This window comes from Brachyhypopomus gauderio, chromosome 13 (assembly GCF_052324685.1).
Source record: "Brachyhypopomus gauderio isolate BG-103 chromosome 13, BGAUD_0.2, whole genome shotgun sequence".
Classification (NCBI taxonomy): Eukaryota; Metazoa; Chordata; class Actinopteri; order Gymnotiformes; family Hypopomidae; genus Brachyhypopomus; species Brachyhypopomus gauderio.
Genome location: NC_135223.1, coordinates 19,846,470 through 19,872,377, shown reverse-complemented (window position 1 = coordinate 19,872,377; position 25,908 = coordinate 19,846,470). Strand labels below are relative to the sequence as shown.

At 39.6% G+C, this 25,908-nt stretch overlaps 3 protein-coding genes across 3 annotated transcripts; 1 reads left to right on the top strand and 2 right to left on the bottom strand.

Moving 5' to 3' along the window:
• Positions 1–816: 816 nt before the first annotated feature.
• clec3ba (C-type lectin domain family 3, member Ba) lies at positions 817–2,668 on the bottom strand. Its single transcript, XM_076971575.1, has 3 exons — positions 2,421–2,668; positions 2,097–2,195; positions 817–1,656 (listed from the first exon to the last, which is right to left on the bottom strand). Exons 1-3 carry the CDS (start codon positions 2,512–2,514, stop codon positions 1,256–1,258), a joined length of 594 nt encoding a protein of 197 aa, XP_076827690.1. The 5' UTR covers positions 2,515–2,668; the 3' UTR covers positions 817–1,255.
• An 804-nt stretch (positions 2,669–3,472) lies between these two features.
• Positions 3,473–9,712, top strand: decr1 (2,4-dienoyl CoA reductase 1, mitochondrial). Its single transcript, XM_076971574.1, has 10 exons — positions 3,473–3,654; positions 3,954–4,153; positions 4,369–4,426; positions 4,917–5,003; positions 5,097–5,244; positions 6,056–6,155; positions 8,271–8,343; positions 8,542–8,688; positions 9,023–9,085; positions 9,194–9,712. The coding sequence occupies exons 1-10, from the start codon at positions 3,592–3,594 to the stop codon at positions 9,251–9,253; spliced, it is 999 nt and encodes a 332-aa protein (XP_076827689.1). The 5' UTR covers positions 3,473–3,591; the 3' UTR covers positions 9,254–9,712.
• A 1,013-nt stretch (positions 9,713–10,725) lies between these two features.
• Positions 10,726–21,683, bottom strand: calb1 (calbindin 1). Its single transcript, XM_076971572.1, has 11 exons — positions 21,242–21,683; positions 20,855–20,931; positions 15,679–15,753; positions 14,990–15,070; positions 14,692–14,748; positions 13,741–13,818; positions 13,599–13,654; positions 13,454–13,493; positions 13,306–13,359; positions 12,295–12,366; positions 10,726–11,607 (listed from the first exon to the last, which is right to left on the bottom strand). The coding sequence occupies exons 1-11, from the start codon at positions 21,552–21,554 to the stop codon at positions 11,494–11,496; spliced, it is 1,017 nt and encodes a 338-aa protein (XP_076827687.1). The 5' UTR covers positions 21,555–21,683; the 3' UTR covers positions 10,726–11,493.
• Between the last annotated feature and the right edge of the window lie 4,225 nt (positions 21,684–25,908).

The window sequence follows — 25,908 nt, the reverse complement described above, 5'->3', positions numbered from 1 at the left end:
TAGCTTGTTTTATAAAATTCACTCAGTAGTTGGAGTAAGCTTGTTCAAAATGTACAACTAGTTACAAAGATTTCTATTGTATTAGGTCTTTGAAGCAGGGCTGTCCATATGTAGTGCTGGGCTGAAGTCCAGCACATTGGCTATTTCCACGCTACAACACACATATGTTGATAAATGACCAGATTTACTATACTGGACTTTGACCCTCAAGACATGATTAGGTAACCCCTGCTTTAGAAACACAGAAAAGTGGCAACGAAGACAATACACACCTATTGTTTACATTATGAAATTTTGTAGTCAGGTTTAAATTGTGAAACCACATTCTGAATGAGAATGTATGTCTTGAAGTTCAAGTGTTTCCAGTATTGAGCCAGATTACTCACACAAATGGCTCTATGTTCATATCGGATTGTGAAACATGTTGGAAACAAGAACTAAATTATGCAATGCTTTAAAAACCTGCATTACACAGTGTGAGCTTTGAGTGTGTAATGGAGTACTCAGGTTTGCTGGAATACAACTCTATGTATCTCTTATTCTTTGGAAAAGTACATTAGGAGTAAAGTGTAGAAACACACTCTCCTTGCTAATAAAAGAAGTCCTTTTTCCCACTTTTCCAGCCATTACAAGTTACATAATGACTAAATGGAAAACAGGAGGGTATGAACACAGACTACAGAGCTTGTTACAAACTTGAATTCTGTATGGAAAACTTGAATGCCTCCTACAATCAACAAATCTGTTTTTGTTGATATAATAATTCAAATGTTTCAGATGCGAAATGGCTTAAGTCTATTTTAGGGCAACACTCAATAAAAGCAAATGATCTTTTATTTGAAATCAAACAGATTTTTTCATAAAAGTGTCTAGTGACATTAAATGTTCTTTCAAAGCTTATACACTTGTCTTACACACATATCCTAAGTCCTTCTTTTTAAGTGCGGCACTTGTTCCATTGTTATTACAAATAATGCATAAGAGTGCAGTGGTGAGGTCATTAATAAGTGCGGCAGATTTTTTTGCAAAGCTCAGATTTGATGTCACTGGCTGTTTTAACAGAATGCACAAGTGATGGCGTTGGTTCTTTCCACATTCTCCCTGCATAAAAGTGGCCTACTGCAGAAGACTGAAGTTTAAGCACACATGCAATAAGCAAGGTAGCACATATCCATCATGCACCAGTACCAAGTCTCTTCCTTGCATGTTAGAAACCTGGTCCATTGTTTGAACATTACACAGATCAGTAAGGAGCTCAGACGATGTTAAACTCACAAACGGAGGCCTTGTCAGCACGGCAATTCTCGTCAAACCATCTCCCGTTGGCCGTGCTGGACAGAATGGCGCAGTTCTGTCTGTTGCCCCCGTCAGGCTGGTGGGTGACCTCCGTCTCCCAGTTTTTGAAGCGGATACTAGAGCCCGTCTTATCCACCCAGTCGCCCTCTTTGACCATGTCACTGATGCCCAGCCAGATGTGTTCTTCATGCCCAATTGTTTGACGGACATAGGCATAGAGCTGGTCGTTCTCTTCGCCGCTCAGTGGAGTACTGAGAGTACCACCCTTTGCCATGCAGTCTTCACTAGCTGCATGAAAGTTCTTCTTCACAGCGTCTGCCAGAAAACACTTACCTGGGACCTTAATACCTTTCAGGCAAACTGGAATTGAAGAGGTGATGAATAACTGTGTTAAAGGTGATAGAGACAGCTGCTCAGCGCATGCCAAAGCACGCACATTACTTCCAGTTCATAACACTGTTCAAGCGTGTCATAATAACCAGCCTATGACTAACACAAAGCATACACGACAGGTCCACACGTGAAACACAGAAGGTGGTTTTATTTTACAGCTGTTTCAAAATCGAACTGGAATAATGTTGCTGAGGCAAAGTACACTAGCTACTTAAACTTGCAGTACTACAAAACAAAATGCCGCAAACTCGTGGAAATAAAGATGAATATGCAAGTGTTTCAAAGAAGTAACAGGGTGGCAACTTTTAAGAAACAAAAGTGATTTTAATGGTGAACTCAGACTACCATAAGAACGACATTTAAGAGTGTTGAAGGCACAGAAGAACTCTGTTTATCTTCATTTATACCTGTTTGGAGCGCTTGCTTTTCCTTTAACAGCGTGATATCCTGCACAATCTCATCGATCTTTCTCCTCAGGTCCTCAATGGCGGCACTGTTAGCGGACTCTGATTACATCAGCACATCAGGCAAGATCAAAGTAGTTATTCAGTATTACTTAAAAAATCAACAACTCAACAGGGTTTAAAAGGTACTGCCAGAATAAACAGCTCGTGTGGATAGATGTAAACTAGGGTGCAAAGTTTCCAAATATCCTTTATGTGGGTTCTGCCACAAGGATGGACAATCTATGTATCTATCTCTATATATAAAACTATTTAAAGATACTTTACCTTTCTTCCTGTGGTTTTTCTTTGACTTCTGTTCAGGCGTAGAGTGCGCAAAACAGACAATGAAAAGTAACAGTCTCACGCCTCTAAAATCCATGTTTACTTATTTTTCGGCGAATTGGCAAGTTGCACAAACTGAGATGAGTGTACCAGGTTTGACGCTACTGACGCTGCAAATCTGCCCACGATGCGCTACGAGCAAAGCGGGATGGACAAACTCGAGTAGCTTGAAAAGTCGCTGCCCCCTTCCCCTCTCCCCTAGGAAAAACACGGACCCGCGATATTTTGCGCTTTGGAATTGTGCTTTCAGGAGGTTATAATAATATGTTATTAAGGCATAATTAAGGCTTTCATTTAGGCTTTTCACAATCATCATGATTATTAAATGAATGATTAAAAAATTTAAGCCTTTAAAGGACAAAAGCCATAGCTAAGTAATTGCAGAGTATGATCATATAATTTACATTGTTAGCTGAGAACACAATGCGTATTAATATAGCATAAATTTAGGTATAGCCAAATTCTCATTCACAAACTTCTGTAGGAATCACATTTGTTTTCTGATTTAGTCTGTTTAGATCACTAATGATGCGTTTTCCTCCTTTTATAAAACTAGCCATATTTTGGTGGTGGTTTTGAGTCAATAATCGTGTAATTAATTAAGTGTACATTTAAAAACGTTGTCTCTGTCATTAGAAGATGTATCAAATAAGCGGAATTCCCACACAGACTAGTCTCACCCAAGTGAAAATGACTTGGCTGGGGTAAATAAAGAAGGGCTTTATTCTAGCTTTATTCTAGCCTACTGCACCGCATTCGCACTTCCGCCGAGGTGTATTGTTTTAGTGCGTCAGCATACTGAACATTTTGCGCATTTCACTTTTTGCAACAAACCTATTTATTTTTGTCCCCATCCGTCCACTGCAAGTATGTTACGTCTAAGAATGCACAGGATTTTATACTATATTTCAAATACCGTATGCAAAACGAATAACATCCTAGCCCGATTTTATGTGGAATTTACCAATTGCGCAAAGTTATGAGATAAGTGATGGCAAAGAATCACTTTGATGACTGCGTCTGGCTTCACCAGTAAGCTAGTTAAGTTAGTCGTGTCGGTTTAGATAGGTAGTTAGTTACGGTAACTTACGGTAAGTCCTGCAAGGTTGACAACATGTTGCCACGAAGTTTAACTTGTAGACAAAAGGTGCTACAGACCTGTTTTCCTCATGCACGGGTAAACACTTTCACACTCCTACTTTTCACACTCCTACATGGACGATTATATTTGCTGGGGTGTTTTACTTTTTGAAACCAATGACAAAATTTATGATTCAAAACTTTCACATTTCATCTGTCAGGAAAAGAAATTACGATCGAGGTGAAAGGTCATCCTTTAGATCTTTGCCTCCATTGCATGTGCATTAGGTGATCACTACGTGTGTGTGTGCGTGCGTGCGCGCGTGCGCGTGTATGTATGTATATGTGTGTGTGTGTGTGTGTGTGTGTGTGTGTGTGTGTGTCCACCCCCAACAGTTATTTGGACATGGGACCAGCGCTTTATGTCAGAACAGTACTGATCAGGCAAGATTTTTCCCCCCTACTGAGAAAGTTATGCTTTTGCCCGGGACTTACAAAAACAAGGTGGCGTTCATCACAGGTGGCGGTACAGGTCTGGGGAAAGGCATGACTGCCACCCTGTCTGCTCTGGGTGCAGAGTGTGTTATAGCCAGCAGGTCAGTCATACACACATAGATGTCTATCTGCTGTTGTATGTGTGGAACATTGACAGGTGCTTCATTGCACTTCAAATGAAACGCTGAGCGCTCATTGTCTCATGGGCCTTGTGGCCTTTTGGTCTTGGATTGAAACGTGGTGCTTTTTTGTAATTTCACTGATTTTATGATTTGTTATAAACTATTCATTCTGCATTGAATGCATGTGGTTCCAGAAAACTGGATGTTTTGAAGCAAGCTGCAGAAGAAATCTCAAATCAGACTGGTAATAAGGTAAATGCTTATGGCTAAATTATATTTTCCTTTTTAATAATCTATTTAAATTGCATAATAATACCTTTCATATTAATGGCATGGTGTGGAAGGGAGAAGCCATAGACACATCCATGTCGGCTCAAACAGTCTTTACCTTGACAGGTAATTGCATCAGGAGTTGAGCAATCAAAACAGGAACTTGACTAAACTCACACGTAACACAAGGGGCACAGCATTAAAACACTCACATTACACAGACACAGTGGGGAAGCTCATCATTGACACATACATAAAATAATACAGGGTAACCTAGACTAACAACATACATGACTATAGTGGATAACATAACCACCAGTATTACATAAATATAACATTAACATAGTAGAACATCGCTAGGGAGTCGCGGGGGCTCATGGGTAGTGACGTCACCTTTCCACTACTGCAGTGACGTTACAATATTTCCCTCTGTGGTGGTCTGTGAATACTGATATGCTTTTATGTACTACAGGTTTATGCTGTGCAGTGTGATGTGAGAGACGCAGCTTCTGTTAAGGCTGCAGTAGATTCTGCTGTGGATCATGTCGGACTCCCTGACGTACGTGGGTACATCTGCCTGAACATGTGATGATGTTTTTGATCACATGACCCAAACACGCATCTTGTAAGAGCTGGATTATTTGACCCTCAGGTGGTGATTAACAATGCTGCAGGAAATTTCATTTCTCCCTCTGAGAACCTCTCCGCCAATGCCTGGAGAACCATCACGGACATAGTTCTGAATGGCACAGCAAACATCACCCTGGACATTGGAAAGCGTCTCATCAAAGCTGAGAAAGGTGGAGGTTGTTTTCATGAGATCTAGACAGCCTGATCGTTGCTGTGACTTTGAGCTGTGTGCTTCGTTCCTTTTTGGACTTTTCATCTTGGCACTCACAGTAACCCAGCAGGGACTAATCCACAGTATATTATATCTTGTCGGGTTTAAATGGGTCCACTTACTGGAGTCTGCTACACAAACCACAAGATGGCAGTAAATGCTCAAGTTTCAGTGTGGATGTCGCATGATATACAGTATAACATAATGTGTGTGTGTCAAGTGAAGTTTAGAGAGTATGAATCATTTCTGTATTTTTTAAACCATAGTTTTATTATTTTATTCCTGGTTGTGTGCATTTGTTCAGTACAGAGCACTGTAAAATGGATCTGGGGGAAAGTCAAGGCTGTGAGAGTTCAGCTGTGCACATAAAAATTAGATGTCCATATGTCTGCAAGGGGAAGAGCTACAGCTAGGATTTGTGCCACCGGCTAATGCCAGGTTCCTTCAGTCTGCTGCTGATACACTGAGATCCAACCACTTCTCATGATTTTAGCCTTTTCCTTTGCATCTCCTCTATTGCACATTAATGCAAGTGTGAATTGCAAGTGTGAATGCTTAACACATATATATACTGTGTACATCCTTAAAACCTGAATTTAAAACATGTTCAATGATGGTACAATGATGTATCTTGGTTATTTTGTTTATTATATTTAACAGAAATACCAATCATTATAATATTCTTTATCAGTTGATCAGGTCAAGCTACAGCTCTTCTCTGCTTGCTTTGTTTTGGAGGAGGTAGTAACTGTGTTTATTGGCCTTCTCAGGGGCAGCGTTTCTGGCCATCACCACCATCTATGCTGAGAGTGGCTCTGGATTCGTTGCACCCAGCGCATCAGCTAAGGCTGGCGTGGAGGCACTCTGCAAGTAAGTAAACTAGCTGACACGGGGCCTATGGGGGCCTATTGGGGCCTATTTCCCTTGACAAATAAGGCATGTCCTACGGATATGCATACGTTTTCCGTTGTGTTGTGACTACTGGTCAAGTGAGGGAACTGCAGGACTTTGCTTTAAAACAAACAAGAAAAACCTAACTCTTCATTCCAATGCTGCCATGATTCACTTAAAAGAGTAGACCCAAAGAGTGACGCCTCACTAGTACAGGCAGCCGTGACGGACGCATCCCACTGTACAACAGCATGCTGGAACAGAGAGCATGAAAGCCAAACGGAAAGCACGATAAGTACTGCTTATCCTGTCTGTTGGGCCCCCCAACCACACGATTCTCCCCGAAAAAAGCCCCCTACCCCTTCTGATTCACTGCTTATGATAAGAATATTATTGCTTAATTGGAAATCAGCCCATCCTCCACACACACTCACTGGTACACTTTATTAAGTACACCTGTCCAACTGCTCATTAACGCAAATGTCAATTCAGCCAATCACAGGGCAGCAACTTTAGGCATGTAGACATGGCCAAGATGCTGCAGTTCAAACCAAGCGTCAGAATGGGGACTGAGGCTACAATTAGAACAAGCTCACCAAAATTGGACAAAAGAAGATTGGGAAAATGTTGCCTGGACTGATGAGTCTCGATTTGTGCTGCGACATTCGGATGGTATGGTCAGAATTTGGCATCAACAACATGAAAGCATGGATCCATCCTGCCTTGTATCAACGGTTAAGGCTGGTGGTGGCGGTGCAATGATGTGGGGGATATTTTCCTGGCACACTTTGGGCCCATTAGTACCAATTGAGCATCGTATCAATGCCACAGCCTACCTGAGCATCGTTGCTGACTATGTCCATCCTGTTATGACCACAGTCTACCCATCTTCTGATGGCTACTTCCAGCTGGATAACGCGGCATTTCATAAAGCCCAAATCATCTCAGACTGGTTTCTTGAACACGACAGTGAGTTCACTGTACTCAAATGGCCTCCACAGTCACCAGATCCCAATCCAATAGAGCAACTTTTGGTTGTGGTGGAACGGGACGTTCGCTTCATAGATGTGCAGCAGACAAATCTGCAGTACATGCACGATGCTATCATGTCAATATGAACCAGACTCTGAGGAATGTTTCAAGTACCTTGGTGAATCTATGTCACGAAGGATTAAGGCAGTTCTGAAGGCAAAAGGGGGTCCTACCCAGTACTAGCAAGGAGCACCTATTAAAGTGGCCTTTGAGTGTTATATATAAATCAATTAAAAATATTCAATTCAGTCTTTAAATTGTATATTTGTATATTTCCATGAATTGGTGGTGTTGATGGCTTTCCCTAGTCTGGGTTTGCCGGGGGAGACGAATCACAGTGATGAATGTGGATCTTAATCACTACATCTGCTTATCTGCTGTATCTGACTGGCAGCCCATATAATTCTAGCAGAATGACAGAGGTTTGAAATCTTTCATGAAATACATCTTATGTGTGTGCCCGAAACACACAAACACACACCAGGAGATTTGGAGTTCACTGTTTAATGAATAATTTTTTTGGCTAACTGAATAAAATGACACCATGTTTCCAGGTTGGTATGTTTATGACCCACTGTAGATGAAGCTTTTTAAACCCATTATTTTAAGAAAGCGTTTCTGGGCTTCAGGAAGGAAGTAGCAAAACTGTTGCAGCGTTTTGATGAAAACATGAACAGATGAGATATGGAATTGCTTACCAAAAACGATGATGATTTTTACAATCCTTAAAAAAACCATTACATGGAAAAAAAAATTATAAATTAATTATTGTTATTATATTTGACATTAATATTCTGTGAATTGAATCCTATAATCTGACAAAGCCCAACAAGCCAGTTTACCTTTGGGTGACCCACCAAAACAGGCTGATCAAATTTGTTTTCTCCACCCCCTCCTGCATCTTGGTTCTGTTGCCATTGTAGTGTTGCCTTAATGGAAGAGTGAATGTTGTCCTGGTGATGACAGCAGTCAGGAGCGTAGCGAGGGTTTTCCAATGAGAAGGGCGGAAGATGGATTAGGATCAGGATCCTGGCTGACTACGTTTGCATTTGTTGCCCACAGGTCTCTGGCTGCAGAGTGGGGAAGATACGGCATGAGATTCAACGTTATTCAGCCAGGGCCAATTAAAACCAAGGTTGTGTGAATCTGTGTTTGATTGGATAGAAGTGTGTTCTTGCTCAGTTAAGGGTACTTCTCCCACATTAAATAGACAGATGTAAAATGCCTTGGCACGGACTCCCACATGCTCAGTTGTCTTGCTGACAGTATCTGGTCCATTCTGCACATATGTACCCGTTTCACTAATTATTTCCCCAACACGTGTTTTTTGAAGGGCGCTTTCAGCCGCCTGGATCCAACAGGCAAGTTTGAGAAGTCGATGATGGAGAGGATACCGGTGGGCCGGCTGGGCACCCCGGGAGAGATCGCCAACCTGGCTGCTTACCTCTGCAGTGACTACGCCAGCTGGGTGTCGGGTGCGGTGAGTGTGCGCCGACCTTGTGGAAGAGAGCTGCTCTTTCTCTGGGCTGTAGGCTCCCCTCAGGACCTCTCCTCTTTCAGCCACAGGGAGGGAGTGAGTCAAGGGCACAGCAGCTCCCTCCCCCACTCCCTCCGACTGGGAAACCACGGAGTTTGACCGGGGGGGGTTTGGCACCAAAGGGAAACTTAGCATCTGTATTACATAATGCAGTCTATTATAAAGAATTCTTTATTACGGTTGCTATTGTGTCAGAGTGGAACTGGATGGTCCATAGTCCATATTTTACTCTGTTATCTGATTTATAGGTTTCCTGTTACATTTCCTCTCTTCATAGATCATCAGAATGGATGGTGGTGAATATGTGTCTATGGCTGGAGAATTCAATGGGCTGAAAGTGGTAAGGTTTTCTGCATTACACATACAACCTTCTGGTAGTGAAAATATGATAATTTACTATAATATTTGTTTTCCTACATCATTACCTCTTGCTTTATTTGGGTTATAGGTCACGAAAGAGGAGTGGGCTATGATGGAGGCCATGATCAGAAGCACTAAGGGATCGTAATTATTGCAGACTGCACACTAAGGACCAGTGGATGTGGCACAATAGAAAAAGGTTGCCAAACTGTCCGAGCTGTCCAGCCTGCCGCTGCAGTAGGATCAGTTGGGTCTCGGTCCACAAAGGCATCATTCTGTGTGTACGATATCAGGTCAATACAATCCATAAGCATATGCAGTAGACTACATACAAGATATGTTTAGGCATCCTGTAAACCTCACACAGTATTGCCATCATGTAATAAGAATGTAGTTTGTATTGATAAAGCTAACTTCATCTACACCACACAATGCCTTTGCGAATTCTGAGCCTTTTCACAGTAGAGTGACCCTTGTCTGATTAATGTGATTGATTTTTTTTTTTGTAGTTTTCAACAAAGTATAGACATGTTTGCTGAATATTCTTGCAGTCCATAAATGAACTTTTGCTGACAGAAAAGAAATAAAACTGTTTAAAATGATTAAACATTCCCAAAGTTAATGTAGTTCCAGCAAGTTCCCAAAGAAAACGTGATGAATTTGGAATAGAGATTGAATATCCTTTCCAACTACCACTATTTGATTGAATATCCTTAAGCAGCCATGTTTTACACAATCAACCCATGTTATTAGATTTCCTAAAATAAATTGTTTTCCTTTGAAACAATGGCATACTGCGAACCATGTTAATTAGGACTTGAACATGTGCAGTAGTAGATATGTACGAAACTGAATTACACTGTAAACAAAAGGCTCATGATGGACACGAGCGGGGAAGGTTCCTTTCATTTCTGCAGTACTTATGGTGGTGCTGACAGCTGCTGCGAAGAAAGACAGACTATGGCCATTAGTACCGTTATGATTGAGATGCAGATCAGTGCAGGACAGAGCTTCCCAGCACACTGCATTGTGGGATACTGTTGAGCTTCCCTGTGGTTACTTTTTGAAACCTTGAGGTGCAATTTGTCAGAGAAGCACACATCATCTATTCCTCTGATCTCTCTTATTAAATAATTTCACTAAGATATTACACTAAGTGTCTCTGGAGGATGCTAGCATGGTTTGTCAGTGTTCACTCACTGTCTCAATCCTTTGTTCTTGTCTCGATGGTTTACAGCACGTACAAGGAACAGGGCTGGGAGAGTGAGCCATTAAACTTGGTAAAAAAGCATGTCTTTATAGGTCCATAATCATAGCCAGCAGTGCTTGGACTATATGGGAAGGTCTTTTTAAGGTTCGTCACCTTCTTAAAGGAATTTTATTAAGAGTTTTGACTCCTGAATAATTCTAATCACATGAGATTAATGAATCTGTGTTCACTAACAGGTGTCTTATGGGTGGTACAGCACCTTGGGTCTTGATGCCAGTGTTACAGATAAGGATCCTATGCATATGTTTTGACTTGAGGTCATCGGCACCATTATAAGATCATGAAATGCATGTTTAGCAAACTGGATCAGAAAAAGCTTGGCTTGAAATCATGAGAGCACACTGCAACACTCAGAGTTCAGGTAGTACTTTAATAAGCATAAGGTCCTCTTACACAGTGTCTCTGGTGGTTGGCATAGTGGAGCATGTCATTTTTTACAGTGTAAATATGTTGACACGAGATTGCAGAGTGGGCTGGGGCTGTGCTATCTGTATAGCATGGTATGTACTTACAGAGTCATTAATGTCTCACTGCAAGGCTTGCCTTCAATTGCAAACATGCACTGCAAACAGAAATTTAGCCTACTGGATATTTACGAGTACTTTCCTATGTCACAGTTTTATTCCATATCACATTTATACCATCCACATTCTTCTAACACTTTATTGCCTTGGCTACAATAGTATAGCACAGGTAATTTTTTTATTGTGAAATGATTAATTGATTTGGAGTTGAAATATGATTTGAGTTCATTTGGAGTAGGTGCTGTCTGTGCTGAAGTCTGTGCTGGGGTGGTGTCATGCTTCATGTATGTAGTGTCCAACACTCAGATCAGGTATTACATCAGTTTCATCTTTACAAAATCTGTACATTTAGAAACTGTATAGAAAGGACAGATTGAAAAGAATGTGCCATCAGTCCTGGGTCTTCGCCTGTGTACACTCAGCCTGAAGTTTACAAGATCCCCAAAGGAAAGAACAGAAATACATCCAGTGTCTAGCTATCTTCACATATGTGAGGCAAAGAGAAACGAGCTTTGCTGGTGGTGGCATGTGTATGGAGAGGATGGTAATGGTGGTGGGAGGGGGGTGGTGATCAGAGAAATCCACAGGGAAGTCTCACAATTCTTCAGCACACAACACCAGCGCCAACTCTGTTCTGTAGAGCTTCCCACCGTCGGACAGAGCCATGATCGCATTCTTGTATGTGGAGAGGTTGCTGATTTCTAGGACCTGTGAGACATAAGAAAAGCTTCAGTGACTGCTGGTATGTTAAGGCCCACTGAGCAGTACAAGCTTCCAGATTGGAAAATGCTTTGATGGCTGTTTTTTTTTTTTTTTTTACCCCCGTGTACTCTCAAATAATTATAACACGTATAACATGTATAACATGGAAAAGTGGAGCCAAGGAAAGTGGGCTCCCTCTATGTTGGCAGACAATTAATGAATACTGAAGACTAATGGCAAAATTCTCATGCCAAAATATTGGTGAAAATCTAAAATCTTAGAAGCAAGAAGATAAGTTATAACAACCTTTTAATAAATAAATAATATATGCTTATCATAATACGTAATTGCTCTTAAAACCCATGACTGACAGAATTTTTTAAAAAGCAGATAAGAATTCAGTGAAATACATTTTATAAAGTTTCCTAATATTAGTCTATTAGTGGGACAAAAATACATAAATAAATGAAATGGTTGCCCATTGATTTCTGCTAAGAGGTGCAGCTTGACACAGTTGCTTTTTACTTTCTGTATACAGGTCACACAGGAGGAGATGGGATTCTGATATTAGCATGCTTTTATGAGAGACTGTGCTTGCCCAAGCACACCCAGAAGCTGCCATTGGGATATATATTAGCAATGGTGCTCTTTAAAACAGAAATCCTGTGGACTGGCTTTGGCTGGGAGCCTCACCGTTTCATTCTTCTCACACAGGTCCTTGAGCAGAGCATCAAGCTCATTCTCATCCATGTAGCCGTTCCTGTCCTGGGAGAGGATGGGGAGGGGGAGACACACACACACACACACACACACACACACACACACACACACACAGGTGTTCGTCATGCACACTGGAAACGTAATGTCGTGCTATTTTATTCCCAGTTCGTTTCCCGCCATTTCTCCACAGAGACAGAAAGGCAGTGAAGACACGAGTTTCGCACACGAGGTCAGTGCAATAACACGCTGCTTGTTATGTAGCTCTGTTCACACTACAAACAAGTAAGAATCATGAATTCTCATGAAGATCTTTGAAAATGAAACCACAGTCCACTGCATTTTAAAAAAAGCTTACTCTGGTGTGTAGATTGCTCTTACATACTACTGATAATGTAAATACAATGTGAAAATGTTATCCACAGGTATTCCCTGTAAAAAAGCAAACCAGAGGGTAAACCACCCCACTACCAGCCTTAGGCCAACACTTTGACCTTTAGCCACTTCTATCTGCGTAAACTAGTACTTAAAAGGGACCACGTTCATTGACAAACAATATGTGTTTTAACAGATGTGTGTAGAATGTGTCAGCAGAGTATGTGCTCTTTTTTTAATGCCACGTCCCCACTGTGGTATACAAATAGCCAGCAGTCGAAGGTATGCGTCTGTGGCTATGCAAACTGAACCTACCAGTCAATAAGGAGTTTAGGTGCTGTCCTTGGCAGCAAAACAACACTAATACATTAGAGTGTATCTGGAGCCAAGCAATGGCGTGGTGTGGGGGGTGAGATACAGACAGGCCACCCTCTCTGCATACAGATAACATCTATCCTTAGGAGTGGAACTTAGATGCAGAACCTGAGAATGCCTAATTGATCTTTGCATTTAAAACTTAAAATATTTGGCATTGTTAAGACATGCAAGTTTAATCATTTTATGTAAGCAGACTGTTGTCACACAAACATGAATTTTGAGTTATGTACATACCTTATCATATAGTTCAAAGATTGTGTTGAACTCACTTGTGTCCATTTTTACCCCCTATGGGAAAATTGTAATAATTTCTGCTTATAAGAAAACACAATCAGAATCACTGCAGTATGACATAATGGTCTTAGCCTTGATAGAAACAAACCTCAAACTTAAGCAGGAAGTTCTCTTGCTCTGGAAGCAGCCTGTTGTGAAATTAAATAGAACATCAATAGCAACGCTAAAGCACAATGACAACTGCTAAACAGCTAAAGAACTGAAGACTTTATCAAGGAGGTGGTGAAACAAACCTTGCCATTTCTGCCAGGCACAATTTTCCATCATTATCTGAATCAAAAATTTTGAGCTGCAAGCAAAGAACGATTCAACTATAAATTAGGGGAACTACGGAATGAGATGAAGCACTGACTTGTTAATGACATGGAGTCTTACCGTGATTGCTGTGTACTCTTCTAACTTCTCCTCATCATACGGTTTATTTGCCCTTTGAAGCAGGTCTCTCAAAAAACTCTGAAGGCACATTGGATCACTTAGTTACTGTACAAATGGAGCTTTACCATAATTGCTGAAGGATTCCTTACAGAAACTCATTCGTGGTTCAAATTTCTTCCACATTTATATATAAACACACATTCAAATAAACATTATTTTGCTTATTTAGCACTTAAAATCATGGCTTACCAAGTGCTTTACAGACAGAGAAACTGACATTAATCAGCAATAGCTGTTTGCTTCTCATGCTAAGCATGACCATGCTGTCTCCAAAGACATAATCTCTAATTGTTTCCCGGTAGTTGTCAAGTCTGCATCACCTTCTGTGTAGGTCCTGCTGATGAAGCCCTTCAGTCTTTAATCATAGAATGACTGAAAATCGGACATCTATTCAGAAGTATCTCTGATGGTGATTCTGGCTCTATTCCTCTGCTTTCTAACTTTTCTCCCTATGAGCTTTGTGTCTATGGGTCAGTGCTAAGGTTACAGTCTCTTGCAGTTTTTCATATATTTCTCAATTTCATTCGAAAGCCAAGGCCCGTGATTTAAAAAATATAAGTGTCAATGGAAAAGGGCAGTACTTGACAAAGCTTATGGACCATTTGGCTTTGACCGGCCCAGTAAATAACATATTGGGTTGCACCAGCTATGAAAATCACTTCTGAAAGGTCAGTGTTGTTTCTGATTGACAAATCAATAGAGGACAAGTAAGGCCAGCGGGTCGTGCATAGGATGTTAGCCAGTGGGTCCAGTTTCACTTACAGTAGCAGGATAAAATGAGATGGGAAAAAATATCTTTATGCTTCACTACCATGCAGAGTTTGATGATGGAGCTGCTCCATCATCGATCTTGCACCTCTCAGGTCATTATAGGACACTGGTTAGTCTCACCTTAAGCTCATCAGCTTCAATGTAGCCACTGTGATCAGCATCATATTTTCTCCAGGCCTGTTCGGAAACACAGCTTCTTAAAGATTTCTTCTAGCATGTTACCAAAGTGGTTATTGTGTACACATTTCCATAAGCAATGAACTCTAATGCTGACATGTTTTTATTCTTAAAGTTAGTATTAATTAGTATTAATTTAACACATTTTTTAAAATAACATTAAGGAGCAGTGATGGCAACACCTGCAATCAGTTAAATGTAAGAAACACACAAAGAAGTTAAAAAGCAAGTCAGAAAATACCTCCATAAACTCTGCACAGGACTTCAGCTGCTGATGGAAAAATAGAAAGAAATTTTCCTCCGTGGGAAGTATTTTTGCCAACTGTAACAAAAAAGTATATTTCTTGTATTAATAATTTTTATTATTATTCTTGATATATAATTGATATTTGGGTCAGTATAGGTTTTTCTGGTTAACAAAATATCTGTAGATATACAAATTGTAAATCTCTATAGAGTGGTACACTGTACCCCCTGTTCACTACACTGGATGATTTAGTGCTTAAACTTCTTAAACAATACTTTAGCTTAATTGGCAATATAATCAGACAATTTCTGAACTTGATGGCTGCTTCTGTGAAGCTAGGTATCATGACTGCTACATACAGGTTTGCACAGTGCAATTTCCATATTATTCATGTTTATTCATGTAAACATGCATTCATTATTCATCATAATTAAAAAGACATTTAATTCCGAGAACAATCTGAAAACATCACCAGTATGTATCAGTCACCTTGAAGTGAAGCTTATCTAACAAGAGCCTGTATTTCACCAGGTTTCATCATTTTCACAGCCAAACTGCAATATGCCAAAACTATGTTGGTGCTAGACAGACGATACATATCACATGCCGAATCATTTACATTGTAGGAATAAGTGAAGGAATTATCAGATGTTCTACATTTTTTTATTTAACTGATTTCTTACCTCAGTAATATCTATCTTTCCATCATCATTTTCCTCATACTCTTCCACAAAAGCCCTCATTTGATCTGTTAGTTCCTATAAAAAAACATGTAATGATAAAGAAGGAATCCACTCATTGTGAGATAGGAGACACTTTAAACCAGTGGTGTTTCGTCAGTATTAAGTTACAAATATCTGTATTACGTTACATTTGTATTACGTTATAAAAGTTACAAATATATAAGAAATGTAATTCCAGCAGGAAACTTGAGAGCGTGTGAAGACGTTAAGATTTTGAAACTATATATGCTAGCTTGGTGGCTAATCCTAACCAAACTAGCATATATTTTAAATATATATTAATAGGCCAACAAGATTATGTAATACACTTAGTCTTCTGCTATTACCAAACACGGTACAATCTCGCTGGGCTATATAGCTGCATATTGATATATATTTTTTGTGTACCTTTGTATGTTTTGATTTTTTACTTTTAGCACCAACCACCACTGCTTTCAACATTACACAATTCTCACAAAAAATAAACTATTGTCATTATACTGATATCACAGATTGTGATGAGCACTTTAATATGAAGCTAGGTCGGTGGTTATTCTCTGCTCACACAGCAATGCTGAATTTCTTTTCCAATACCGATACACATACAGAGACCAATAATCTTGAGCAATAGTTTGCTGGATGAGATGAACAAGGCAAGATGCAATGGGCCAGCAGACAATGTATTCCTGCTGTTGCATGTATTTCCTCTACCTCATGCTTAAACATGTCTGGTAAAAGGGAGGTTGGAGGAGTGTTAATGATGACCTGAAAGGCATAGTGACCAGTTTAGCAGAGAATAAACTGAATTGTAAAGATATTTATAAATATGGGATAGCAAGGTTTGGTAGTTTGCAGAAAGGGGATAAAGCATAATGAAGTCAAGATGCCATGTCGAAATAGACCTAATCCTAATAGGAGGTAAAGGTCACTTATAAAGCAATGGAGGAGAGTAGAGGAGGAGGAAAGAGGATATTGATACCAGAGGTGTATAATCCAGGTTCAGAAAGTAAAAGTCCTCACCAGGATTTTGCTCAGGCTTCCAGGATTGTGTTGATTCCACTCATTTTACCTGGATTGCACTAATTAGAAAATCTAGCAAGCTTGAGCAAAATCCTGGTGAGGACTTTTACTTTCTGAACCTGGAGTATACACCTCTGATTGATACACTGCAGGAAGAGCTACAGGATGCGTTGGAGGAAAAGAAGGAGCAGGCTAGGGTAGTGGTTAGGGCTAGGACAGACTAGGGCTAGGGTAGACATAGAGTGACACAGAGTGGCAAATGGATGTCAGCCCACCAAAGTGGTGTGAGGTTCAAGACATGGTGTGTTGTGCCACATGGTGTGAGGTTCAAGACATGGTGTGTTGTGCAAAGGCAGGTTTTGCACCAGGGCCTAATGGAGTCCTGCATCCACCAAAACATTTTATATGGAACCTGATGGTTGTAGTTTGGAAGAAAGGGATCATCTCAAAAGGCTGGAGAAGACCAGGAGATATCATTGTTCCAAAAGAGACGGAGTATGTGGGTATAAATGAGTTTCAGTCTGTAAGTCTTCTCAATGTGGAGACTTAAGATTTTCTTTAGTGTGATCGCACAGAGCCTGGCTGCATACTGGGAAAGTGAATAACTTAATCAATACATGAGTACAACGAACAGGGATTTCTGGCTTTGCAAGTTGTTTGGAGCATAACAGAATGATTTGGCATCAGATTCAGGGTTTGCTAAGGCTTTTGGTTTCGTGCTGCACAAGCTCATAAAGAAATCACTGGTGTTCCAGGTAGGATAACTAGGCTGCTTGATGCTTATTTTGAAGTTGTTTTATTTTTTATAATACAGGAGAGAATGCTACCTCCTCAGACATCCTACCCTGTAAAAACTCATTTCTGGGATGTGGCAAGCCCCGACCCCTCATCTTTGGAGCGGGCTTCAGGGAACCCCTGTTAAAATGTGGGAGACTCCTGGAACTTCAGGGAAAGGTGGGATGTCTACATCCCGGCAACGACTGGAAATGGGTATAATGGGTGGCGGGACCATTTTTACAATGGCAATGGAGGTGAGAAGCTTCTAATTGGGAGAGGCTGCAGGCCAATCAGGGCATGACATAACACTGACAACTAGTACTGTGTCGAGTACCCAACAGCTGCTAGAGCACATAAATGATCTGAGATAGGTAAGGATAAAGGGCTGCATCCTAAACAGAATGTACTACATTCAGTATGCAACAACTCTGCATGCTATGCAGTATGCTCAACAGGTAAAACAGTAGGTTATTTCAGTATGCAGGTGTGCAGTATGCATACAACCTCAGATGCCCTACATCTGCCAAAAACGCTCTGATTGATGCACTCGTGCCAGGGAGTCCCCTTAGTTCACACAGCACAGCTTTTTATTTTTTAAAGAGAAACATTACACAAAGAGCAAAATGTCTTGCAGCATTTTCAGATGTCAGCTGCACATTTAGACACTCTGCTTACAACAGAGAGTGGACCAGAGGGGAGCAGCCAGTAGATTAGCAAAATAGTTTATATTAGTTGATGTGCTCTGAACAGCCACTGCATCTCTGACTAAGAAAATCAAGCATTATCAACAACAAAGGAAATATAGCAATTTTACTTTTATTTAAGAAGATTGATTACATTTTCATGCTCCACACCATGGAACATTTAGTTGTGGGTTAAATGGTCTGCAAGTTGCAAAAGGTTGGAACCCTTGAGCTAAGAATTTAGGTAGCTGGTTAGTGCAGCATCAGAAAAAAAAACAAGTTGTGTGGCTAAAGATAGAACAGCTGAAGGCTATTAATAGGCAAATAAAAAAAATTGCTATAGTTGCTGTGGAGGTAAATATGTATTTAATGGGTTAGGAAGTGACTGGCTGCTTGTGGGCTGCATAGTTGTGTATGCTGTTGGCCAGTGTGGGTTTATGTTTAAAGAGGAGTATGTAGTGGGTTTGGGACTTTAGACTCACTGTTTCTGTGAACTTAATTCAGCAAAGTACCATTAAGAAAACCCACGGGTGGTACAAGATGACAGAATTTGCTTTATTTATTGTACTGAATGAAGTTTCTGCCATTTAAAAAAGTCCTCTCCAGGGTAATCTCAATGGTAGTGTCCATACTCAGCTTCATCTCATTATGAAATATTGCTCTCACAATTAGTACATTGCAACAAATGCATTAAAGGGAAAATCTGCTTTAATCTTATCCCAAGGGCACATCATAAAATGCTTAAGATATAAGTAAGATATATAGGCTGTTACTGGTATTTACCACACACATCACTTAGGCATTCTTAAAGAAAACTATATTACTATATACTACATAATATAAAACTATATAGCTTATATCTGTATTCAGCTGTCCACATATGACATTTGCTCATGGCTTTTAAACATGTGTTGGATATTCACTGACATTGTATTGTGTATTTGGGGACTATTAGAGCTCTTCTTCTCTCACACTTCGACTGGATCAGTATAAACAACATCTATTAGACCACACTGTGTCTGAACAAAAGGATTCAGCCAGAATGTAGTTATAGTCTAGAGAGCAACCAAATTAAATTCACTATTGCGTATAATGCCACCAGTTGTCAGGCAATCTAGTGTTTCAGTCATTAAAACCAATACTGTGCTATACATGCAAACTTGGAAATGAAAAACAAATGACCCGAAAAAGAAATGATGTTGACGAAAATAAATTACTTGGGAAGAACCAGTCCTGTCATTCAAAGGCTGTGTTGCTACAACTACATTGTACATTCATATAATATTCCGTTTACAAAAAAGGTTGGTGGAAATTTATTTCACAATAATCTTTTATCACAAGAACATCATCTTTCTCTCCTATCATAACAGTACCTAATCTCTGCAGAATAAATCCATAAACGTCTGATTTAAATGTCTATGTCTGAGCACTTTATCACACACAGAGAGGAAAACTAAGCAGCAGCATTTCTGTGAATGAATCTCTGTGTACCTTGAGTGGGACACTGCTATTGGACAACAATGACTGGTACAGGGTCATTCTCCTTGTCTTGTCCAGTTGCACTTGTAGGATGCAAATTATTGGCTAATTCTTAGTCACATGGTTGACCAAATGGCCTATTATCTGAAGAAGCAGAATTGGGTTGCCTTTGTTTCTGTAGGAAAGCTTGTAAGCCACCCTGGGCCTTTATTGCTTTATACCATGGTTCACTACTGCTCACTGCTGTTAGGTTATGCTGCCAACAAAATCTTACTGGACTCGCATTATTCACAGTACAGCCTTTTTGCTTGAGGACAGACCAGACTCTGCTGAATTGTCCTGTCTAGATTGTTTTGCCTATGTTTGTCATAACTATCTGCATATACTCTACATTTTCTACTTAGCCATTCTAAATCTCCAGTCATTTTGTTTTCACAACCCTTAATGAGTTCAAATGCATTTATACTCCAAATTAGGTTTAAGTGTAAGCTTTAGCACTTTGCACGCCAGTTATCCTGATAATATGACTATTGCCAACACAGTGCTCCAGAAAGGCACACTAATATACTATAGGTAGATATCTAATATAACACTTACTGAATACCACATACAGTGAAAGTATGAACTATGAAAACAGTAACATAGCAAAGCTTGGAAAACATCGCACCAAGTGCACAATAATACTGCAGATGGCACACTGGTAATATAGGTGTCACATAGGTGAAATCTACCAACATGATCATGAAAATGATGGCATATTGTATACTATCACTGTGACAGAAACATATTCATCACTATTGGTAATGGCAGTAATTTTCTTTTAGCAAAGTCAGAATTTGGTGCAAGGTTAACAATAGGCACATTTAGCTTAATCCTTAATGAACATGATAAATGAAATATTATTACTCAATACATAGCCACTGAATATATTGCATATACAGAAGGAGTTAAATATTTTTGCATTATTATTATCATTCTTATTATTATTGCAGTAATAAGACCAGTAATATCAATAAATCACGTAGGCTGCAATAAGGACATGTAACGTTTCTTTACGATTGTTAACTTGGTAACTTTTAAAGGTTTTTTGTCGCTTAACACTTAATCAAAAATCTCAATATGAAAGACACATAACTGTGAAAATAGCCATTGCTCTCAGACTGGATGTTTTAACTTACCAGTCCTGCTTGTTTCCGAGCGTGTTGAAGTTCCTTAATAAAGTTCTGCAACTCCTTTCCCTCGATATATCCATTACCTGGGAGAATTTACATCGCCACATCAATGACATTGAACGCACAGACGTTTAAAGTGGGTGGAAATTTGGGCGCGCCAAAAATATCCGAAAAAATAACCGATTTAAAATCGGATACTTTTCTGGTCAACGCAGTAAGTCAAATAAAAGCGCATTATCTTTGATTTGAAAATAATGTTGAAAATATAAAGACTACGAAAACCTCTCGTTAAACAGGGATTCCTGTAGAAGAACATTTGAATGAAACTTTGAAACTCGTAATTTTGTTCACTTCATTAAGTCTTCTTTCCACTATAAAAAGAAACAAATTTACCATCCTTGTCATAATGGCGAAAGATATCCAGGAACTGAGAGGCAGAGATCTCAACTCCTTGAAGGTAAGCGTTTGCCATGTTTTCAGCCGGTGATGCTTCGTCGAATAACCGAATAACCGTTGGGAGTGAATCGCTTTGATGTCCGGGCTCCTCGTATTTAAACGTTGACGTCCAGGCAGCGCTCCAAGTTCCGCCTCCCCTCCGCCACAAGAAGCGCCTTCGCACCTGTGTAGCCGTGCACCGCAGGTCGCGGGGACACATACGCCGAGTGCACAGATGTGAGCAGAATTTAAATAAGGACTTGTTCTTCATGCTTTGATTACAGGTTAAACATACACGACAAGCCCGTTTTAACAATGAAAAAATATGTCGGTTGTGTGCAACATCTGGCCTCCAAAAAGGGGATTTGACGTGCGTCCTTCACAACATCTGTTAAAATTGCGGTTAAATCTGCCGAGTCATTGTTCTGAATGTTTAAACTCTCCAGCTTTACAGTAATAAAACACTGATTTTGTTGTCCTTTTGGGACGTTAAAGCCACCACGCACTTAAACTCGGCGAATATTTTATGCAATTTCAGAAAACTCGAAATGTAAGGGTTATGTGCCCCCTCCTCCAATAAGAAAAAGCAGACATGTTCACTGAGTTTGACACATTGAACCAGTGCAAAAATGAAATGTCACATTGTCAGGCAGAATAGTTTAGATGACCTTGACGATTTTATTGACTCTAAATTTATTTGAAATATAATGATGTTTTGCTAAATATATAATAGTCCAGTAAATTGATACACTAGACTCATATTTATAGGTTGCCTTCTAAAAATAAACATTCAGTGACTGTATTATTACATCATCTTAATGTTACAAAAGATGACTCTAATCTTCTAATATTCAGTCCCACAGAAAAATTTTGAAAAAGTTTCAATATTAGCATGATTCAACCAACAAAGTTTCATTTTGTAAAATTCCCTTTTCAGTTTTTTTTTTTATCCAAAACCACTAGTGGTTATAACAAGATCAGAGCAGTAGCAAAACAAAAAGCGTTTCCTTACACTGATGACTCAGCAGTCCAAATTCTTATTTTCTCCATCCCTCTCTTTGACCATGTGACTGTAGTGGATTTTGTGAACCTTCTCATCTCTGTTAGGAAAGAGCAGAACAGCTGCGGTTTGACTGCACTGGGTGGATTGTTTTTGGCATTATTTCTTTATGATGGCATAACAAACTACTCAGTTAACCTCACTGTGGCAGTAGGCAGCCCATTATAGTCAAACCATGTACATAAAACATGCAAACAGTTCCTTCCTTTAAACTTGTACATAAATAGCAATATATACTGGAAATTAAAGGTGACATGAAATAGGTGTCTATAAGCACACATCTCTGCATTCTAAATAAACCAGGTAGTTTGAGTATTTGCACTGAGCATCTTTTACTGTAAATAGCTTCTTATTGATCCCTGTCTAAGACTCTCTGCCTTATGAAATATACGGTGTCACTGTGGTGCAGAGCATTTCCCGGTTTTACTACCAATGATATTTTTGGATGATTCGTTTTTTTTGCCTATCAGTGATGGAGCATAGAGCAAGGATTGAGACAGGGTTGAGGCAGGAGAGCCCCTTTGATCCAAACAGAGTTTCCTAGCACTTTTGAAGAGTGTCTGTGATACGCCATAGTCTGCATTGCCATCTTAATGCAGCTTACATTAGTGTAGCTAAGGTTAGGGTTAGGGTTAGGAATAGGATTAGGGTTTTCCCCTTTTTTTATGACAGGATTCTTTTTGTGCAAAGATCACCTTACACAATTTTCACATTTGTCTTTCTTTTTCTTTTCTTGTGTATAACACAATAACCCAGAGCAATGTGTGTGAGCAGAGTGTTAATTGCTTTCTAGTAGCACTTCCTGCCAAATGTAGCAAACTGTGGCTTCCTTGTTATCTAACAGTAGCGGAGTGGTAGAGAAGGAATCAGAGATTAGAAGGCAGTAAATCAACAGAAAACAATAGGTATTGCATCTAGACCTTTCCTCCACATTTCAGGAAACACTGTTTATACTATTAACATAAAAACGGTGCTATCATAATAACATGTGTCTGTATTTCAGACATCTTCAAAGCAGTATTGCTAATTGTATAGGCTGTTGTTTGTGCCATAGACTGTAGTAGTCACCTGTGATGGTCAGCTAGACACTGCATACCATGGGCGGTGTGACAGATGGTTAAAACTGACAGACCAGGTGCACTGTGAATATGAAGCACACCTACAGAGTCTGACGTGAGAAATTCATATCACAGGTTAACAAGTACATGGTCACTCCATCACAACAAATGACCTACCTCCGAGGCAATTCCTTATGAAGGAAGCATAGCCAAATTGGTTTCTGTCATATTAGAAAACTCAGGACATAACGTTGACTGTATTCTATGCATAGGCATAAGAAATGTTTATAGAACAACCTTATAATTTCCATATGAAAGGCATAGTGAGTTCCATTTTCATTTTGGCATTTTTCCTGCCCAGAAAGCATCAGTGTCACAGACCTTTCCACTGATAGACTGATTGTAAATGTCTTTGTCCAAAGGTATTGTTGTGTGTAGCAGATGATTAATTTCAGCTAAACTCATCGCTGTAACCCTTGCACTGATATACATTGGTTCTAATCATATTAGCATTCAGTAGGTCTTGTTTAATCACTTGTTGTCTTTAGCTAGTTTCAGACAAGGAGTCTACCATGGAGAATTTATTTTCCTTCATGTGCAGTAAATCTTGAAAATGCAAAACTGTGTTGCACATTATGCTAAAGCAGTGACTGGTCAGCTATATTCTCCACCAATCTGACTCACATTTTATCTGAACCATGGTTGCCTTTTGGAACACTTGCAGTACACTAACAGTGATAACACATTGCCCATCTTTGTGTTTCTGAAATAGACACGTTTTCATGTCCACACAAGCCTAGGTGTCTTAGCTGCTCCTACTCAGTAGTTTTTTGCTTTGTGTGTACCTGAGTATAACTGTTGGTGCTTGGCGTTCAGATGGATGTTTTCTATCAAAGATTTAACCCAGCCTGTAAATGTAGTAGACCTCTTAGTGCCAAGAGGTCACAGGACTATTGGAAGTGACCGCTTTCATTTGCTGATTCAGGACACAGGATTGCAGTTCCTTGCATAAAATAGAACTAGATTGTATTTTTTGCATTTAGAATTCTTAGAAAATCAAAGGTCACACTCAGTATTTAATCGGAATTGAAAACCCTTGATCCTTGAAATCCATAGTACTGATACACAGCAAAAAAAAAAAAACCCTGCTTGCAACTACCACCTATGACTGTTATGTAATGTAAGACAACCTGGACACAAATGGCTACAAATAGAGTTTATTGTACCCTTCTGGTGTTAATTCACAAAATGCTTCGTATTAGCCAAGGAACTTGGAAAAAATGGAAAATTGAAAAAATGGGGAAAAAAAAGAAATCTTTTATCTTGAGCAAATCTTCTGATCACCATTAAAAGACACAGGTTAATCAAATGGTAGATTATCTTAAAACAGAACGATGGGAAATGCTTGTCACATTGATGATAAAACCACCAGGGAGGAGGTGTATGGGGAGGGAAGGTTTGGCCACAGCGCAGCAATGTGTTATAAATCTTTGTGAACTGAGACTCTTCTTAGACTTCTGTACAGCTGCACACTATTAAAAGGTCTTCAAAATGATTTATGTAGAGGTGGGTCCAGGACTACATTGCTGAGCATTTAGGTGTCTGTTAAATGGATGGCTAAGCAGGCGTGTGGATTGAGGGGTGTCCTATAAACTATGTCAAGTTTATTTCTACTATTGAACTGTCCTTTATTAAGGTATACTATTTGTTGAGCTTTGTGTATTATTCCAAATTAAAGCAAAGTCTAGCCTACGTACTGATGCCATGTATAAATGAAACTAAATGTGGCATTAGCGAGCAAATGCTGAAACATCCTTATCTGTGATCACATATAAAAGAACATTTTAAAAATATGTATGGGTACCATTCAATTTGTAGTTGTTTTAGAAATTCTTAGTCACAGATTCTGGCATCGTACCTGTACCCAGGGTATACATTTAAAATTGCATGTGGTTAACTGAATGCATTTTGGCTGGGTATGTCTATAGTTCTACCACGCTCAAATGCAATACCGAGACCCAACCTGCCCAGAGACTTCTCCTCATCGGAGCACATCACTCTTAATACTGTCACTGAGCTGTCATTTCCTGACAGGCAAAAACCCCATTTAGTTGGCAGCTTGGCAGCTAATGATGCAGCTGCCGATTAGTGACATACGGCAGGAGAAGATCCTTAGGAGACTAGAAGTCTTAACAATAATTTTGAAAAATGTAGCGTTAAGTTGCTTGGACTAGCATTGCAAAAATATTTCACGCAGTTGTAAGATACAGTATTTGTAATAACAAATAATGATTCCATTTGACTTTGTCTGAAAAGGCACGTTAATGTTTTCTAAGCTTGAATAATTCAGCTGTAATGGGTGCAGTGGAGGCTCACCTCTTTGACTTACAAAGTCTTTAAGGACAAAATTTTCTCTTTCAGGTAAATGTGATGAATATTTTCCAAAGATTGAACAAAAAATGCAATTAGTTAAATTTCCATTACGTTAGCATATCATACTGCTAAAG

Excerpts from the sequence above, each read along its gene's own strand:
- clec3ba (XM_076971575.1), bottom strand. The coding sequence starts at position 2,514 with ATGGATTTTAGAGGCGTGAGACTGTTACTTTTCATTGTCTGTTTTGCG. Across the intron at positions 2,196-2,420 it reads GAAAAACCACAGGAAGAAAG|AGTCCGCTAACAGTGCCGCC; the intron begins GTAAAGTATCTT and ends TGATGTAATCAG. Across the intron at positions 1,657-2,096 it reads AAAGCAAGCGCTCCAAACAG|TTTGCCTGAAAGGTATTAAG; the intron begins GTATAAATGAAG and ends CTTCAATTCCAG.
- decr1 (XM_076971574.1), top strand. The coding sequence starts at position 3,592 with ATGTTGCCACGAAGTTTAACTTGTAGACAAAAGGTGCTACAGACCTGT. Across the intron at positions 8,689-9,022 it reads CCAGCTGGGTGTCGGGTGCG|ATCATCAGAATGGATGGTGG; the intron begins GTGAGTGTGCGC and ends CTCTCTTCATAG. Across the intron at positions 9,086-9,193 it reads AATTCAATGGGCTGAAAGTG|GTCACGAAAGAGGAGTGGGC; the intron begins GTAAGGTTTTCT and ends TTTGGGTTATAG.
- calb1 (XM_076971572.1), bottom strand. The coding sequence starts at position 21,554 with ATGAAGAACAAGTCCTTATTTAAATTCTGCTCACATCTGTGCACTCGG. Across the intron at positions 20,932-21,241 it reads TCGCCATTATGACAAGGATG|GTAATGGATATATCGAGGGA; the intron begins GTAAATTTGTTT and ends AAATTCTCCCAG. Across the intron at positions 13,819-14,691 it reads TTGAAGCTGATGAGCTTAAG|AGTTTTTTGAGAGACCTGCT; the intron begins GTGAGACTAACC and ends ATGTGCCTTCAG.